Genomic DNA, 19,729 nt, shown 5'->3' on the forward strand with positions numbered 1-19,729 from the left:
CTGTGGTCCTTTGTGTTCCCATATGAATTTCGGGACTTTTTCTCTACCTGTGACCACTGGAATTTTGATGGGGATCCCCTAGATCTGTAGCTTGCTTTTGCAAGTGTTTGGCTATTTTCCCAGTGTTAACCCAGGAGCATGGGATGCCATTGCGTTCTGTAAGGTACTCTCCCATTTCTACTGTCAGCACTTAAGTTTTTTCATCAGAAGTCTTTTACCTTCTTGGTTAGGTTTATTTTCATATCTTTTGAGGCTATTGTGACTGGAATATTTTTCCTCAATTCTTTGTCAGTAAGTTCATTGTTGGTATATATAAAGGCTACTGACTTTTATATATATTGATTTTGTTCCAAGCAGCTTTACTAAGAGTGTGTTTATCAGATTCATTTTTTTTTTGTTGAGCTCATGTGACTTTTCAGTATAGAATTATGACATTTGAAAATAGGAAGAGTTTAATTTGTTTTTTGTTTTGTTTTTCGAGACAGGGTTTCTCTGTGGCTTTGGAGGCTGTCTTAGAACTGTCTCTTGCAGACCAGGCTGGTCTTGAACTCACACAGATCTGCCTGCCTCTGCCTCCCAAGTGCTGAGATTATTTTTCTTTTTAAAATTTTATACATTTTATATCTTTCCTTTGTTTTATTGCTCTACCTAAGACCTCACACGATATATTTAGTAAGAGTGGATGCTCTCATCTCATTCCGTATTTTAGAGAAAATGGTCTTAGTTTCCCTGCAGTTGGTGTAACATTGGCTACAGCTATGCTGTCTGTAGCCTTTATTATATTGAGGTATAAGTTGTCTATTCATACTTCCTTCGAAATTTTTTTTGTTTTGTTTTTTGAGACAGGATTTCTCTGTAGCTTTGGAGGCTGTCCTGGCACTTACTCTGGAGACCTGGCTGGCCTCGAACTCAGAGATCCACCTGCCTCTATCTCCTGAGTGCTGGGATTAAAGGTGTGCGCCACCAATGCCTGGCTTTCCTTCAAGACTTTTATCATGAGGCTATGTTGAACTCTATCAAATGCCTTTAAGCATTTATTGATATGCTCATGTGATTTTTGTCTTTAAGCCTATTAATATGATGTTGCATTTGTTTATTGGTATATGTTTAACCAACCTTGCATTCCTGGTATGAAACCTACTTGCTTGTGATCTGTAGGGGGAAATGTAGGAAATTACCAATACGGAGCCAGGTAAAAATACAAGGGAATTTAATAGGGAAAAGCCTTACTTACAGGGCGACCTAGCTAGCCGGCGGGCAGCAGTGCAGCAAGCTGGAGATGACACCAAAAGCAAAGCCGCCACCTAAGTAAGTGTCCCTCACTCTTTCCCCGCATCACCCTGACCACGCCCTCGGGTACGTTTTCAAAGTATCCTCAGAGGATCTGAATTTTGTTGGAGTCTTTTGTAAATCTTCTTTTGCACCTCCAGTTTTATTTGTATCTTCTTGCTCTTTTGGCTATCTTGGCTAGGGCTTGATAAATCTTGAAAAATTTTTCACAGAACCAACCCTTTTTGTCTTTTTTGTCTTTAGAATCCCTTTTCATTAATTTCTCCCATTATTTTGCCATCTGCTGCATTTTGGGTTTGGCTTCTTCTTGCCTTTTTAGAGCTTTAAGGTGCATGGTTATTTTAGATCTCTCTGTTTTTTTAAAGTATGAACAGTTACATCTATAAAGTTTGCTCTTAGAACTGCCTTGGCTAAATCCAGAAGTTCTGGTAGGCTGTGTTCTCATTTTTACTTGATTCTAGAAGTTTTTAAAATTTCCTCTCTGATTTCTTCAATGGGGCACTGTTCATTCAGAAGTGTGTTGTGCAGTCTCCAAGTCCTTGTGTTTGGTCTGAGTTTGTTTTGCTGCTGATTTATAATTTTCCTGCACTGTAGTCTCCTAGGATGCATATAGGATGCAGGGGATTTTGTCCCAATTCTACCTGAACCAGGCAAACAGGCTGCTCTTATGTGGCTACCCCTTCTAAAACTCACGTGGAAAGGAATTGTCAGACACGTTGGGAGGCAGGAGCTTTAGCAGGTGGCTCTTAATGGATTGTGACTGCTGTTATTGTGGGACTGGCTTTGTTACAAGTGCGTTCGCTCACTCCTGTTGTGTCTCTCCTGCACACGCTTGCTCCTTTCATCCATTCACTTTTCTTTATGAATTAACCAGCCTATCAGAAGTCATAGACCAAGGCAAGGTTCCAGGTGCAAGTGCTCCCTGACTGGACTAGTCAGAGGGGCGTGGCTTCCAGCAACACAGCAAGACTAGTCAAGAGTCAGAAATCACTGAGCTGAGAATTCACAAAAGGCAGCATCAGGTCAGTCACTTCTTGGGCTCAGTAAAAATGAGTGTCACTCACTGTGCATCACAAAATTTCTTTTAATGAATAAATAATTTGATGAAATCAAAAAATATTTACAATATAAACAAATGGAAAAGCTTTGGATCTGTGACTCCAACCACGTTACATTTCTGAGCGGAGGCCTCCCCAGCTTTCCTCTTTGAACCATACAAATCTGCTAGAAAGAACTCACACACTGCGTCTTTGTTCATTACATCTTTATCTGTTAGTCCTTGAAAGCTATATAATCTTATATTATGCAACATGTTAAAATACAAATATTAACTAAAAGAATATATTATCATAATGCCAGGTAGCATTCTCCACAGAACAAAACATACACTCAGTTGTAACAATGACAAAGGGTCACAGCCACAAAAAAAATAACCCCAAAAGTACAAATTCCTTCATAAGAATATAATTGTGCTCTTCGGTTGACCAGATATCTGCGCTGCTCTAACATGGCCGGTGGCGAGGAGGACAGTCTCTGGTGACTGTCTGCTGTGTTTTGGTCACGCAGCAGCATTACAGGGAACTGGGCAGTGCAAGCAGTTTTAGAAACACTTTCTTGGGCTCTTAAAAAGAGCCAATTATGCAAAGCAAAATAAGCATACTGACAATTCTTCATCTCATCATCACAGACGCCAGAGGACGTCTTGACTTTGTGGTAGGAAGGCATTCCCCCGCAGAGCTGTGGATGCAGTCAGCCAGAGTTCAAGTACTCCAGGGCCACCTCATAGCAGAACTTGTACTGATCCTAGAAGAGAAAGTGAGAGAGTCAGCGTACATCTAAACTTTGCTTCTGTTAGAGCAATTACAGCAGATGAGGGCTCTTAATTGCAAGACATAAAACTGATAGAGCTTTGAACTAGAAGTGGATCAGAAAGTAGCAGTTTTGATGCATCCCTACAAAGCCTCCTGGACAGGACTCCAGTATCTGTGTGCATTAGCACTCTGGAAAGTCCCAAGATGCTTGGGTTCTGCATGCAATTCAATATCAGAAAAAGAATCACATCTGTACTGAACAAGTAAGGGTTTCACTATTCCCCCAAACAACAGAGTGCATTAACCATAAGCATGACATTTCTAGTCTCTTATAATAAGTCATCTAGAGGTGATTTAAAGTACATGGAGGATGAGTTGGGTATATGCAAACTCTATGACATTTTATATGAGAGACTGCAAAGTCTGCAAGGAGTCCTGGAACTTAGACCTTATGGATAACAAGAGATGAAGGTATGCTGTCCCTATATGCTTTACACAGGTATTGACAACAATCTGAGTCTTGTACAGGAAGATCAATAGTGGATGGAGAGACCAGGAAGCTTGGAAGAAGTGTCTGCATGGTTTGTCCCCAACAGGCTTGTCCTCTGGCCTTGCTTTTCCTTGAACTTGTAGTCAGCAGGATTTCTTAAATGTCATGAGAATTGATTAAGGTCTTCTTAGGTATCATACACTTTACTGTGGCCCCTGACTTTGGAGAAGTTTGTGATATGGGGGAAGGCCGAGACAGGTAACCCAGTGTTAGTATATAAGAAAGAATGGTTTCCCAACATGGGCTGTGGGTTCGATGGAGACGAGGACAGATCTTGGGAACAGTGACACATTATGGTTCAAATCTGAATTTTCCTTCACAGGCCCATGTTGTGAATTCTTGGTCTCAGTTGGTAGCACTGCTTTGGAAGGTTTTGGACACTGGGAGGCGGGGTCTAGATGGAGGATGTACTCACTGGCAACAGGTCCTTCGGGGAGGTGTTATCACCACCCACTCCATATCTTGGTCTGGGCTTTCTGATCCACTAAAACGTAACAGCCTCTGTCACACACTTCTGCTGTCAGGATTTTGAGTGGCTCCACAGTGCCCTCTTTGCCATGAGGGACCTCTGCCATCTTCCCTTGCTTAAGTTACATCTATAACACAGGGACCCGAGGAGAGGCAGGATCTACAGAGCTAGGGGAGGGGACTCAAATTCTTGGTTTTGTCTGTATATTTTTTATTTCTGCCATTGATATTACCAGCAACCTCTTTGACTCTCAGTTGCTCCACTTTAGATGATTAAAATATATGACCATTTAAAATGGGATTAAAACAGACATTCTAGGTAAAGGCTAAAGGAGATTAAGAGACACATGGGAATGTCTTATATCCTCTGGGAAGCACATGTCACTTCTTGAACAGTTTTAGTGGGTTTAAAAAAATAAAATTGGGTGCGTATAGAGTCACAATCACACCCTATAAGGAACTGTCAGCTCTTCAGTACAATTGTCTTTAAAGTCTTTCCCCCATGTGTAACCTAGCTAGACTTTCCCCCATGTATAATTTAGCTAACTGCTGCTCTCTTATTAAAACTTAGAATTTTATTTTTCCATCTTTTAACTTTCAGGTGGTGTGTCTATTTACTGATGAGATGGTACTATTGGATAACCTAAAAATAACCCCATTTACTCTATCTGTATCTTTTAATTAGGGAACACGTCCGTCTGTATTCATGGTTATAGTTGATCAGTAAGGACGTACTCATACCATCTGGATGATTTTCTTCTATGTGCTTTAAAGAGTCTATGTCTTTTTCTTGCTTCTTATCCTTGTTGGCCTGGAACATGGTGTGTACCTCATCTTGAACTTGCAATCCTTTTGCCTCTCCGAGAGTTGGGGACACAGGCCTGTGCCACCATACCCGCCTCTCATGTTCACCTTTGTGATTTGATATACATTGTACAGATAATACCTGATTCCTTTACATTTCTCTTCTGTAGACCTGTTCTCCTGTTGGGATTCACCACTTTGATGATGGTAGTTATTTTTCTTTCGCATCTGGATGTTGAGCTCCACTAAGCATCTTTTGTAAGGCCAGGAACAGTGATCATGGACCTCCAAGTCTGATTTTTCTTTTTGTTTCTTTTTTCGAGACAGGGTTTCTCTGTGGCTTTGGAGGCTGTCCTGGCACTTGCTCTGGAGATCAGGCTGGTCTCAAACTCACAGAGATCTGCCTGCCTCTGCCTCCCGAGTGCTGAGATTAAAGGCATGCGCCACCAACGTCCGGCTGATTTTTCTTTGAAGCATTTTATTGCTATTTATGAATGGTAGCCTTGCCAGGCACAGGATTCTTGGTCAGAAGTTCTTCTCTTTGAAGTACAGGAATGGATTATTTTTAAGTTTTGCTCTTACAGGATGTAGAGGTGTGGTATGGCAGATGGGTGAAGGAAAACGCATGGAGGAAGTCAGCTTTCTCCTTCCACCATGTGGGTTCTGGGACGGAACTCAGGTCGACAGCCTTGACAGCAAGTGCCTTTACCTGTTGGGCCAACTCATTAGCCTGGCAATTATGCTGCAATGCTGGCCTTATCTCTGCATGGACACCACAGTGCAGAAAGCTTCTATAGAGCATCTTTGGCTGGGCCGGATGCCCTCTTTGGCCTAGTACAGACCATGGCAGAGTCAGAGACACCTACTGACTCTTGTGGCCACGTGGAATAGAGATACTTTAGTAGTGTAAGTAGGTGTGCTGTAGACAGCAGTGGGTATGGGGCGCTCTAGGTGAAGCTACTGCTGTAAGAACAGGAGCTCCGACGGGTGTGGTGAGCATTTCCTCTGGCACCGTAGTGAACCGACACCAGCAACTGCTTCTGGCATTGGCAGCCCTGGTGGTGCAAGAGGCCTCAAGCTCTGGTCCTCCAACGTGGGAGGTGCCAGTCCACATGATTGGAGGGGCAGTGATGGAGCCTGTGTGGCCCTCTGCAGTGCTCACCCACAGAACTGACGGCAGGGCATGGGATGTGGGGGGACCAGAAGTCTCTCCAACGACCTGTGCTTCTCTTTGCCTTTGCTTTTTTAGACCCTTGAACTGGAAACGCTGTCACCCTCCACAAAGTCCTATTTCTGGTTCCTAGTCTATGATTGATTATTTTAGCACTGGATGATTTTATTTCCAGAATGTTTAAAAGGAGCAATTTGAATTTCAGAATTCTAAGAGGCCGTTTTGTCGGACTGCCATGCTGACAAATTGGCCACCAAGTGCTCCAATCATCTCTCCAGTTTCTGTGAATCCTGGTGATTTTTTTTTCTTATGGAAATGTAATCCCTCATTGCATAAAAAATGATTCTTTTCAGATCTAACTGTGCAATTAGTTTCAGTGACTACGCAAACGGTCCCTTTATATATTCAAACACGGTTAGTAGGGACTCTTGGCTGCTGGCCTCAGGTCACAACAAAAGGTGTGGGGACTCCTGAGGGATTTTAGGTTTCTATGCTAAGGTGCTGTGGCCCAGTGGTCCCCAGAGCTGCCCTGTCTCAGGCATGACTATAATTTTTAAAATGAGTTTCCCTTCTCCCATCTCATCCATCCTGAGAAAGCTGCCAATCCCCATAGATTCTGTGATGACCGGTTTCTGAGTCATAAAAACAAGGGGAAGGCAAAGAAAGGCCACAAATTGCCATGTCCCCTCCTCCACGCACCTGGGAAAATGCCTCAAATCTTCCTACATTGGAAACTGATTACACTTGATCACCAGGTACAGCCCTGTCCTCTGCAGCTTCCTCCCACAGCTCCCCTGCTTCTGAATGGTATAATTAAGCCACATGAGCTATCCCAATGCTTCTGAGAAAGTGTGTGTGTGTGTGTGTGTGTATGCATGCCTTGGTCCTGAGTTTTCCCAACTCAGACCACAGCTGCTGGCTCAGGTATGCAGTGCTTAGTCTTCAGCAGAGGTTCAGCAGGGTCCCATCCCCACCACAGCCATTTGCTATTCCTCTCAAGACTCTTATTCTGACTGGCTGTGGCCCCTGTGAAGAGAGAGAAGTGACTTCTAAAATGGAACCCAAAGCTGAGGTCATTCTTTAAAAGTCCTAGCAGGTGGCTGGCTGAGCACGGGAGTCACAAGCTCAGCGCTCCTGAGGGCAGTTCTGAGGCATCCCGTGAAGGCTGGCACTGTGCCTTTGTCAGCACACATTGCCTGTGCTGGAGGAGCTGTGGGGAGTGGGGTGGGGTGGGGGGGTGGCGCACAGTCAGTCTGGGTGGCACATCAAACATCGCATGTCAAGTGCTCAAGACTCAAAAGAGAATAGTCTGTTCAGCTTACCTGAAGCAAACCTCCCTCCCTGAGGTAACGTGTCTGAAATTCAGACACATTTCATAATGGCTATGGGACACTTATAGTTGGAAAAATCTTCCTGCTGGAAAAATCTTCCTGCTAGGAAGCTGGAGATGGCTGGTTCACGGCAGGTCACATTGGTGACCATCCTCTCTGTACTAGGGAGACTGTCAATCCTCACAGCTACTCAATAGACAGGGACTGAGACCTTGTCGTCCAGCTTTGGAAACCATCTGACTACCCATCACACTGAACTTGGAAATGGCCACACCGAGTCAGGGCTCAGTTTTCTGGAGCTAACTTGAAGGGCGAGTCTGGTACCCACCCTAAGCTGCCCCGTGGGCTCTACTTTCCTGCCTGCTAACTCTGTTTTACAGGATGGGCATTGCCTAGCTATACTCCTAGATTAAATTTAGCTGTCATTTTGACACGGTTCAATGGGTTTCAATATTTACAGAGTGGAGCACAAGGTAAATTCCAGCGTATCTCCAACCCTGTGCCAGGCGGCAACCTTTCCTTCCCCTTTCTAGCCCTCAACAAGCACGACTTTCCTTTTGGCCTTTATAATGTTACCTATTGAGGACATTTTGTACCCATTTGCCTACCCCAACAGGCTTGCTCCTCTGCCCCATGTTAAAGATGAAGGGCACCGATGCTCACTGAACTGTCCCTAGCATGTGGCTGGTGCCCAAAACTCACAAGTGGTTGCAGAGCAAGGCATGGCTTTTGGAGGTGGGCTTTCACGGTGCAGTTGCAGGTGTCGATGACGACCAAGCCTGGCCCCTTGTGGAAACCGTGAGAAGGCCCAGGGGCCTCTATTTGGGTGGGGATTGTCAGGTCCAAAAGAACAACCCCCCCCCCCCGGCCCCCACACACAGATGGCTAACTGTGGAGCCTATTAGCAGAGCAAAGCACATGCTGGCATCTAGGCTTTCTCAGCAAGTACCTGTCACAGAGTCCCATGCTGGCAGGCTCTGCTGTCAGCTGTTTTTACCCCTCCTACCCTAAACTCTAGCTCATGGCCCTCCCTTCCCACGGCCTCTCATTCCTGTATAACCCCGCCGTTTCAGCCATGTGCCTTCTAGATTCTTTGCCTTCTTGTCTCTCTGTCATGGCCCTCCCCCTCCTGCTCCCCACCATGGCCCTGTTCAGTCTGCTGGCCATGTTCAGTCTACTACTTGCTCTCTCTGCTCTGGACTCTTCCAGATGCCTCTGGCTGTTCTCTGCCTGATATCAACAATAGAAATTATCCCCTCAGCCGTACTTCCATTTTGTATAGGGATCTGACCAATCTCACCCGGATTTCAAGAGGTATAAAGCTCCAGGGGACATACAGCTCACGAGCAGAGTGTGTATTTTCCTGAAAGGGCAGCTTTGCCACAGACAGGACACTTAGGGAGTCAGAGGCCCAGCCACTGACTTCTGGTTAAGGCTCTGGGCGGGCAGACAGTACTATTCCCAGAGGCTGCTGGTTGAGGCAGAGCCCAGCAAGGAGGGCAATGCTGAGGGAAGCCACTGTTTTCCTGCAGCTCCGGCAGCTTCAAGGCCACTGTCTCCAATTCCAGACAGGCAGAGTTGTCCTTGGTTCGTTCTGGGGACCCAGAACCTAGGGATGGTGACAGGGCAACTTAAGCAGATGGTTAACTTAGAAGCCAGGCTGAATGGGGTCAGAATAGAAAAATGTTCTAACCTTATATTCTAAATTACTATTTTTATTGTGTGTGCCCACATGCATGTGCACACAGAGGCCAGCATGTCAGATCTCCTCTTTCTTTCTCTCCCTTATTCCTTGAACACAGTGCCTGTCTCTCCCTGAATGTGTGCTCTTTTGGCTAGGCTGGAAGCTAGCAAGCCGCAGAGATTCTCCTGTCTCTGTCTCATACAGTGCAGGGGTTACAGGCACTTCTGAGACCCTGCGTGTGTTATAGACGCTGGGACCTAACTCAAGCTTCACGCTTGTGCCACGAGTGCTCTCAGTCACTGAACCATCTCTGTAGCCTTTGTATTCTAATTTTATTCCTAGAAATCATTCTTTCTCCTAAACCCCCAAACTGAGAATGTGAGGAAAGAGATGTCTAGGATACTCTAGCTATCCCGGAGAGTGCCAGGCTGATTAGCTCAGAAACATGCCCCGAGCCTTCTGGGACATACTCATTCTTCAGAGATGCAGCTCACACATTCAGTATCCGTCTCAATGACTGGCCTCAATTGTTTTCTCTCAGATAGCCTGCTACACATGGAACAGCCATACCAGACTTTATCATGCTGACCAGAGCTAATTAATTCCTTCAGCCAACATTTCTGAATTTTAAAATAGAAAGATATGGTGCTTCATGGAGGGGAAAAAAAAAACCAAAACAAAAACCCGAATACAAGAGCCTCTTACTCAGGCCCAGAAGCTTCAAAACCAGACAAAAAAGATCATTGTGACATTTTTTTTTCCTCTGGTCACCAGCTATTATCTTGCTAACAGTCACTGTGACAGATTGGCAGATGGCTTTCTTTGGAAATCTCGAAACTTCCCTTCATTTCTTTGTCACTGACCTTCTCAGAAGATGGGGCTGACCTTCAGCATGATGGGCTTCCAGGGACCCTGTATTTGCCATAGAATCTTCCACAACTGTACAGGACACAGTCTGGAAGGAACCACTCCCAAAGCTGTACTGCACAGTGGGGAACCGTGGTTGACAACAATGAGTTAAATGTTTCCAAACAGCTGGCAGAGAGGATTTGGAAGGTTCCCAACACAAAGAATGAAAAAAAAAATGCCCGAAGCAACAGATACACTAGTTACTGTGCCCTGATCATTATACATTTCACACCTGTATTGAAATGTCACACTGCACCCCATAAACATGCTGAGTTACTGTAAGCCAATGAAATTAATTTTTTAAGAAGACATTCCTTTATAATAACCCAAACTCCAATGTCATTATAGAATAGGAATAGAGATTACTGTCTGCAGTGCAGGCTTCCTCTGGCCAGCCACCTGAGCCTCCATTCATTTCATGAAGAATCACCCTGGTCTGTAATCTGAACCACTGACTTGAAAAAAAGCCTGGTTGCGTCTGACCATAAAAGCTCCAGAGCGATGACGGTCTCGGTGGAGCCATTACAGGGAGGGCCTGGACAGGATACTTCAAACTCTCTGTTTAATTCAGGCTCAGTGAGGGAACTGGCATTTTTTTTTTTTAAATCCTTGATGCCTCTGCCCAAGTGCTAACTGAAGCCTGGGAGCTTCATCTATCCCTGAGGTTAAGTCTGAATCTGTACTTTCCTTCCCTGTCCCCAACTTAGGGTAACGGTGACTAGGGGCTGCTCTCCTCTCAGTCCAGAAGGGTGAAGACCTACCACTCATGTGACAATCCTTAGCTGGCTCTAGGGAATTGTGCACACAAGCATGCCTTATAGCCCATGTGCATGGAGTCTATTAGCATTTGAATGACAACAGGAGCCATGTCTGGCACATGCTAAATGTCACGGTAATAGGACTGCTAGTCTCACTAACACGTGGATGTGACCGTGTCCCAGGGGCCACAAAGGCTTCATCATGCCCAGTACACAGCTACAAGCTCAATTGCCTCTCTAATTTGCAACGCCCCAAACACATTCACAGGTATTTTCATGTTGGGGCACCCCTGCCCCCTAAAAGCTAGCACTACCCCTGATTGCTAAAGATAAAACTCAATGATACTAGCACTGCAAAACCTGGGTGTTTGAGGTCATCTAGTTTGAGTTAACAGCACAGTTGAGACTCTATTTGCATTCTTTGGTTTTCCTATAGGGGAGGAAAGAAGAGGCAAATGTTTGGGGAAACAGGATTCTGCTTGGCAGAGTTGATGTAATGGCCCTCAGGCTTGAGGGGAGGCACTCAGCCAAGGAGCCCTTCCCTTAGAGTTCCTGGATAATGCCATGCTTCCTAGGTGTGGAATATAAGCACAAGCCAGTGTCTAGGGGCAGCAGATGTCACTGGAGAGTGGCCTGTACTGAGAAGGACTTAGCTATGCCTCGGGAGCTGGCTGTCAGAGGTTGTGCTATTATTCCCTCACCCTGGGTACTGTTGCAGTAATACCTCACGTAGCTCATGAGGTGGCTACTATCTCAAGTTGAGTTCAATTCTTGGCCCCCTTTTTGCATTCTGGACTTTAACGGCACTCCTGCAGAACTGTAGGCCTCAGAACATGGTGTATCTCAACTTTTCCTCCCTCTTCTTTGGCCAGAGTCACTCTCCAGGCCCTGCATGGGCCCACTGGTTCCCTTTAGATCACTCACAGAGATGTACAGAACCCAAGAGAAAGACGCTGCTTCTGTGAAGCTTTACTGCTAGTCTTGACTCACCATGCTGGCATTTTAACAGCTCCACATTAAAAAAAAAATGAAGGGATTTTTGTGAAGTCCTCTAAGAAAATAGCTGCACCTAGTCCTTTGTTTCTCAGCTCCCTTTGATCCTCTTCTCAGATATGGCCACCATAATTAAATGCAATATTCTGTATGTCAAACAATTCGCAGCTTTGATAAATATTAAGCGATTAAGCTATTTATAAAATCTATAATTTGAAAATCTGCCATTTCTTGTACTATGATTATTTAGCCACGTAGAAGGCACTGCCAGGAAGGGAAATTAATAAGAATGCTCACTTGTAAGTCTCAACTCTTTCTACATTTCAACCAAGCCGAGGAAGTCTACTCTACAAAACACAAAGGGAGGAAACTCCCCTGGTAAACCATGTTAGGAAAAGAGTGTCCTGTCTGATGGAGCATGGCCATGTGGGGGCTGGTGAGAAGTCCAGACACCCTAGGGGGCAGGACAGAATCCTACCAGGAGGTCCACCATGTTGGGCTTGTTGTTCCTCAGTGTCTTGACAGCATGAAAGACATCCACAGTTCTCTGGTGTCGGAGCATCTCACAGACAATGCTGATGGCACAGAACGCGCCGCTACGGCCCCCTCCATTCCTGTTGGAGAAGAGATGAGATGGTTGGGCAGTGTTGGCTATTACAGCACTTCTCATACACAACCTTTGGAGACAATGGTCTAAATCTGGGAGAAAGGTCAAATGAAGGTGCAATGGGAACAGATTGGCTTAGCATGTGGCCCACAGTTCAGTTCTAGCTTTATCCCTGCTGGACAATGATTTCTGTTATGGTACCTTATTGATTTTTTTTTTCTGAGACAGGGTTTCTGTGTGTAGTCCTGGCTGTTCTGGCACTCACTCTGTAGACCAGGCTGGCCTCAGACTCACAGAGATCCTCCTGCCTCTGCCTCCAGAATGCTGGGATTAAAGGTGTGTGCCGTCACTGCCCTGCTGCCTTACTGATTTTTATACAAAGGGCCCAGTGTGGAAAAATTTCAATGAATAGACACATCTCATCTGAAATATGCCAGGAAAACTAAGGATAAGTGGGGTTATGTACAAGTACATACCCGGCTTTTGAAAAAGGGACTGGAATTTCTCTATTTCCCAAACACGAAGTGTCTTTAAGAATCTTTAAAGTAAGTTTAAATATATGGGAGCATTGCAGACACAGCACAGAGACTTCCCTCGCCCAACCTGAAGTACATTTTACATAACCACCACACATGATCAAAATCAGGGAGTGGCTCTACTGCACCACGGCTCAACTGGAGCGCTCAGTCAGTCTCTCTGTTAAGGTCCCTTTTGTGGTCCAGGATCTACTCTTGCACTTAGTCACCAGCTCATCTCTCTTTAACCTTCTCCAGTGTGGGACGGTTTGCCTGTTTTTCAGCTTTTATCAGTTTGTCTATGGCTACTTCCAACGACCCCGAGGTGGCTGCTTTGAGAATGTGGAAGAGGCGGCTCAGAAAAGACCCATGTCATGTCCCTGGGCATGTGTCCCACAGTGGAACGGCCTTTCACATGGGTTCCTTTAGTGTTTCTTTGTCACTGGAGATGAGGGATTGGCCTTGAGGAAGAAACCAAGAGGAAGCTGTAACTCCTCTATAGGACTCATGTCTTCATGTCTTAGGCCCAGGGATATTCCTCTTGTCCACAGGAGGGAGCTGGTGAGCACTTCCATTGTCAAGTTATTACTATTTTTCTCTTTGTAGTTAAGACATAGTACCCTGGGGTGAGATACTTTGGGACTCTGCAAATATCCCGACTCTCCTTAGCCACCACCGACTTCCATACATGATGGTGGATCTCGTTTTCAGCAATTTATTGTGACCGTCTTATTTATTCAGTGTTGACCTTATAATTTCATCCCTTGATCAACATTCTGCCATAAGAAATCGCTACCTCTCCCACCATTTGAAAATGCATTTGTTTTTAATTATCCATATCAACCTAGGCAGACACTGAACATTTCATTGAATGTGCTTAAAATCTATCAGTAGTTATCTTTGCCTTAAATTATTCCAGCTCTAGCCATGAAGCGTCCCATCAGGTTGGTCCCATGTTCCGATGGCATACTCTTGCCCTTTTTGGAGCATATCTGTATTTTCTAGAATGTTCTTCTTGTACTTCCCTTGCATTAGCTTCTTTTATAAGGAGGTAAACAACTTTTACTCTTAAACACGATACTGCTATCACACTGAAATAAACAACTTTTTTTTGAAGGAGTGGCATGGCATGGCATGTATGTGGTGGTCAGAGGGCAGCTCTGTGGAGTGGATCCGCTCCTTCCATCTTTATGTGAGTTCTGGGGTTGAGTTCAGTTTGGAAGGCTTGCACAGCAAGCCCCTTGATCCAGTGAAACATCACAGTGACCTAACATCACTGGTTTAATAACGAGTATCTAAGCGGTGCTTCAATTTCCTAGATTTTTTCTTCTTCTGACTTAAAAAAAACCTATATCTAAGCTGTGTGCACATATTGCCTTTGGTTGGTGTTTTAGAAATTTACAGTACTCAGCAGGTGTCCTTTTTGTCCCCAAGAGTTTGTGGAAGGAAAGGGCTGCTTGTCTTATAGAATCCCATGTTCTAGACTTTGTCATTTGTTTCACCCCTCCAATATGATTTAATATATTGTCTTTGACGCTTGTATCCTGTAAATTGTGGCTGGAAGTAGTGCTTGTAAAGGACCTTGGATGGAGGAACAGTCGATTCGATGTTTCCATTCATAAAAATATGTTTTCCCTAATAAGCAAGCATAAGTCATATCTGCTTGTCCCTTGTTTTGCTATTAAGATTGATTAGTGTCAATGATGACAGCAATGTCAGCTCACTCAGTCTCTTGTAACACCATAAACCCTCCCTTTAGATAAAGGATAACATGGCTACAATGAAGCCCAAGAATGGTAAGGAGATATTGGAGTTAAGTTTTGCAAATGTACACACCACGTTAGCTCCATTAGAGCCACATACAGCCTCTTGGTCAGCCCTAAGGCTGGCTTCCTCACACTGTCACCAGTCCTTGGAATCATAGTTCCCTGTGTTTAAAAATTCAGTCATTCTGGGGTCCTGTAGTGGTTTTAATGAGTATTTTCCTAAATGTTAAAACCAAACTAATAATGTTGATTATCACCTTTTAGATAGTTTTTTCTCCTCTCCAGTGCTGGGAATCAAACTCAGGGCTTTGCACATGCCAGACAAAGGTTCCACCATGGAGCAACATGCCACACTTTCTTTTCTGAAGTGTGACGCCTGTCAAAATTTTTGCCTATTAGACACTGAAGGGCTAGATGTCTTGTCCTAAGGGTTTCCCATGTTTGTAGACATTCTGGCTCCTGGACCTTGGCCAGATGTATGTATTCAGGACCCTCCCCCACAACCCTATCGTGCTTTTTCCTCCTTATGGATTCACATCTGTAAACAGAGTGTCTCATTTTAATGAAATTCGATGTATCACCATGCTTCGTCAGTGGCCAGTATCCTGCGTCCTCTCTACATTAGTTTTTGCTAATCTCCTGCTCATGAGGAGTTTCTCTGATGTGTTCTTGTAAGCTCTGCTGTCTGCTTTCAACATTTGGGGGTGATTTCATCTGGAAGGATCTCTGTTCACTTGTGAGGAGACAGGCTGATGTATCCAATTTCCCCAGTGCCTCAGTCAGGAGTCACAGGGGCGTGGCTTTGCCTTGTGCTCTCTTCTCTCCAGGGTGTTCCACTGTCCTTGACCTCAGGCTTCACCAGCTGCTCATGACCACTGCCCGCATCCACAGTTTCAGAGTGAGGACACATTCTTGCGTTAAAAACAGCAAGGAGTTTATAAGGAAGAGAATTCTGTCTGCATCCTCTTCCCTCAGCATCTGGATAGTGCTCAGGCAGGTGTGCTCTGCCCTCAGCCAACAGGTGGCGCTGCACCATGCCGAATACCTCACCGAGGACTGTTAAACAGTTACCAAAGCATTTTTTTTCCTGACCAATGTTGGAAGATACCAGTTTGAACTTTCTTGTAGGATAAAAAGAAACAAATCTTAAAAGTTTTTAAATCTTAAAAAAGAAACTCAAACCTTCTCTACAGGTCTGAGTATCACACATTAGCAAGAGGCAGTGCCATAGGATTTATGGGACTGAGAGGGAGCTTGAGGGGTGCCCTCAGAGAAGATAGGAAAGGGATGATGGACAGGCAGGGGAGGAACAACAGATGCCCACCACTGTCTGTGACAGCCAAACAGCCCGCTGTTAGAGACACCGCACGGAATGGTACTTCGAGGGCCACTGCTGCCTATAACGTGTAGAGATTTAATAGGCTTTGTATCTTTCTTTCAAACCCTTCCCTTTCAACCATCTCCAGCAGCGACCTATTCCATAGGGCTTAAGGATTGGATCATGGTAGAAAGTTAGTGGTACAGGGCCAAAACAAGTTATGCTTCCAGACACGATGCAGGCTGTCCAGATTCAGGAGGGCTAATTGAAAAGCACTGTTAGCATTGGAAATAAGACCAACTGCTCTGGAACTCTAGCTTGGTACCAGAGCACTTGTCTAGCATCCTCAAGGCTCTGGATCCCATCTCCAGGGTGACAAAGCAAAACAAAAACAACCCCACACAAACAAAACAATATCTACCAGATCTAATACCAGCCAATTAAAATGTCAACTTTCCTGCTGGGATTATTTTAGGCAGTTTAGGGCTATGAATTTATGTGCAGTGGGCTCCAGCAGCTCAGGTTCCTTCCTGTTAGTGCTAGTTGGGCTTCTCTGGGGTGGCAGGCTGGACCCCAGCTGCTTCTCTCTCTGCCTTCCTTTTTTTCTGCTTTTCCTTCCTTCATTTCAGGAAGCCATCTTTACTCCTAGTGTGCTTGTTGTGCTCAGTACACACCTCTGTGGACAAGGGTTCTGCCTTAACTTACTTTCTTACAAAATGATGCATACAGAAGGCTTAATGATGTTGTAGACTTTCTGTTTTGCCACGGCAACACTTATGGGCGTTCCTTTTGAACAGTGCCTATTCCAAGGATGTCTACAATATTATCCTTCTTGTAGATTTGTGCATGCATTCACCACCCCCCACAAGCCCAACTCTGTATTTCCTAAAAGGCCTAAAGAACATACAGTGGGTGCCTCTCTCTTTCATTTTGACAAGTTACTGGAAGATTGCTGCCTTGGCTGGAAAAAACAAAGCTGTGATTTGATGAGCTCAGTATGATAAACTTCTCATCTTATTTGAGAAATAATACGGGGATGGAATAGACACTTCTCAAGCACGGAGTCTAGGGGCAGGAGTGGAGGAGAGAACACTGCTCTCTGTAAGATAGCATAGGGGAGCTAAAGATGGAGGGAAGGTTGGAGTAGGTTCCTAAGACTCTTTTCAAGCATGAAGAAGGTCTGAGAAGAATTTGGGGTTCCACCACAAGAGGTAAGGGCAGGGAGCCTGGAGTAACCCAGACCCTCACCCAGTTGCCACTGAAACTTGGGGTGCTCTGCTCAGAGGACATGTTCATGGTCCTTCATTTGGGAGTGATGGTGTCATGCGCTTCTAATGATGTTTATGACAACATATGCTCCTACTTTGAACTCCCACAAACCCTCTAAGCATCTTGCTCGGCTGTGTGCCTTTTAATCGCTGGCTCCATTGAGCCAATTCCAGCTGGAAGATTAGCAGCACATCGCTGCCAATGAGGACGTGCAAGTGGAAGTGCTCCAGGAAGAAAGGCTTTTTCTCCTCAGTGGCTCTGAGCATCGACAGCACGTGGCAATCATCCAGGGGTTCCATGCCGAGATTGGGGCTTCATCGGAGTCAGTGTGGGCTGGGGGTGATTCTTACTGAGGCTCCCCAAATGATTGCCAACACACAGAGAGTATCTGGCCAAGGACTTTTTACATTTTAGCACCTGCTATAACTGTTGACCTAGATGCCACCCTTCAGAGGACACTGGCTCTGTGCTTGTCAATTTTCAGTCCCTGTACCAAATGCTGGGATAAACAGCTCAGATGGAGATGAGGGCTAGTTTGGCTCACAGTTGTGGAGTCCCACTCCATGACTGGCTAGCCCCATGGCTTTGGGGCTATGGGGAAGCAGCACTCCACTGGGGGAGGGTACGTGGCAAAGGAAGGCTGTTACCTCACAGCCAGAGAGAGACAAGAAGGAAGATCCCAGAGTACCCTAATTTCATTTGGGGGTATGTCTCCAATGGCCTAAAGACCTCCCAGGAGGCCCATGGTGCTTCCTCATGGTTCACACTAAGACCAAGTCCTTACCATGGGAGCCTTCATGGGATATTCCAGACCAAACTATGTCAGACTCTAATCAAATCCTACCCATATGCTCATTTTTAGAAAACATCTCCTTCGACAGGGATGGGCGAATTTTTTTTTTTTTTTTTTTTTTTTTTTTTTTTTTTTTTTTTTTTTTAAAGAAAGTTCCCTTATGGTATCCAGTAGAACACTCAGTTATTACAACCAAAATGACCCAGCTTTGGCTGTCTGGGAGGGATCCTTGATTATGCTATTGGCTGCTTTCTTCTAGTATGGATGACTTCAAGTTACCAACAGTTTAACAACCAGCCAAGAGTTGCCTCTGAAGCCATCCCCGTGTTTTCTTCTCCTCTAGGGTAGGGGTTGGTCTTAGTTATGTGACCAAAAAATACTTCTACCTTGTAACAGACCACCTGTAGTTTGAGTGTGCTTTTCAAGTTACTGTGCTGGGAGCTTAATCTCCAAAGACATCAATGACACTGGAAATTGAGGCCTGTGGGAGGTTCTCTGGACCAGGTGAAGGTTCTCATTGGTGGCGTTATAAAGAAGGGAGTGACCTATGCTAGCACACTTGTTTGGTCTTGCCAGGTGATGCCCTCCTCTGTTATGACCCTCATCAGATGCCAGGACTGGACTCTTGCATTTATCAGCTTCCCAAATGGTGAACTAAATCAAACTCTGGTTTATAAACCTCTCCATCTCCTATATCTTGTTAGAGAAACAGACGGCAGGCTAAGACCCCCAAGTACGCAGCTGTGTACTAGGAGCACACTTGTGTTTCTAGAAAAGCCAACCGAGCGTTCAGTAAGAGTGCTGCTCACCCACCCCTCTGACCCAGAGCCACTTGTTTCTTCTGTCTTTCCGTGTTATAGCAGGAGGAAGGTGAGCGGAGTGGGTGGGCAGGGCCTGGCCCTCTGAGAGAAAAACTCTGTGGACTACTTACAAGCAGTGCACAACTGTGCGGCCTTCACCGCCATTGTAGTCCTCCTGCCACTTGTCCACTTGGCGGATGAGCTTCAGGAAGGAGCGCTTGGACACGGGTGTGTCCCTGTACATCGGCCATCCCAGGAACTGGAACTGCTGAACCATGCGATGACCATCCTGCGGCTGTAGAGGTCAGGGAAGGAGTGTAGAGCCAGTCAGGGAGTGGAGGAAACAGCATGGCTTACCTCACTGGATTCCGGCCCTGTTCCCCCCACCACCTTGATCTTCCCATCAGAGAAAGGTGTTATTCAGGCAGGCCTGGAGAGTTATGACTTTAAACTCTGGTGACAATAAAGACCAGGTGTTTTGAATGACAGGCCAGAGATAAACAAGAGCGGAGTGGGGTGCTTACACTTTGTAAAAAGCCAAGAGAAAAATAACAACAGGACTGAGCATGCTGTGCGTTATATGGGAAAACGGCTTCACTTTAATTACAAGTAAATTAAAGGTAAGGGGATAAATTATAACCTAGAAATGTTTGTGAGTTCGATGCGCTGTAGCTTCTACCCTGTTTTCTGTATAAAATGGCTTTGCTTAACAGTGAGGCTTTCGCTGTGCTGTCAATAGTTAATTAATCATTACATTTAATTAAACAGGATTGCAGAATTCAAATTGTGTATTGCTGGCTTCAGCTTTGGAAGGGACCCTCTTGGCACTGGGCCAAAGCCGACATAGGTGGGTCTCTCAGTATGTTTTCCTTGTCAGCCGTTTCTCCTCCTC

At 45.2% G+C, this 19,729-nt stretch overlaps 1 protein-coding gene and 1 long non-coding RNA gene across 5 annotated transcripts in view; one reads left to right on the top strand and one right to left on the bottom strand.

Annotated features, from left to right (window-relative positions):
- The window catches only part of LOC103159579, a 34,083-nt gene that overhangs the window by 10,030 nt on the left and 4,324 nt on the right, over window positions 1–19,729 (top strand). The window lies entirely within an intron of this gene.
- Ptprm (protein tyrosine phosphatase receptor type M) overlaps window positions 2,355–19,729 on the bottom strand; it is a 677,957-nt gene continuing 660,582 nt past the window's right edge. For all 4 annotated transcript variants that reach the window (XM_027397791.2, XM_027397790.2, XM_027397789.2 and 1 more), the window contains 3 exons: window positions 18,969–19,132; window positions 12,248–12,383; window positions 2,355–3,093 (listed from right to left, as the gene is read on the bottom strand). In XM_027397791.2, the coding sequence (XP_027253592.1) occupies window positions 3,040–3,093; window positions 12,248–12,383; window positions 18,969–19,132 (354 nt within the window). In that variant the 3' untranslated portion in view covers window positions 2,355–3,039. The remainder of the gene's footprint in view (window positions 3,094–12,247; window positions 12,384–18,968; window positions 19,133–19,729) is intronic.

Source organism: Cricetulus griseus, chromosome 2, assembly GCF_003668045.3.
Source record: "Cricetulus griseus strain 17A/GY chromosome 2, alternate assembly CriGri-PICRH-1.0, whole genome shotgun sequence".
Taxonomy (NCBI): domain Eukaryota; kingdom Metazoa; phylum Chordata; class Mammalia; order Rodentia; family Cricetidae; genus Cricetulus; species Cricetulus griseus.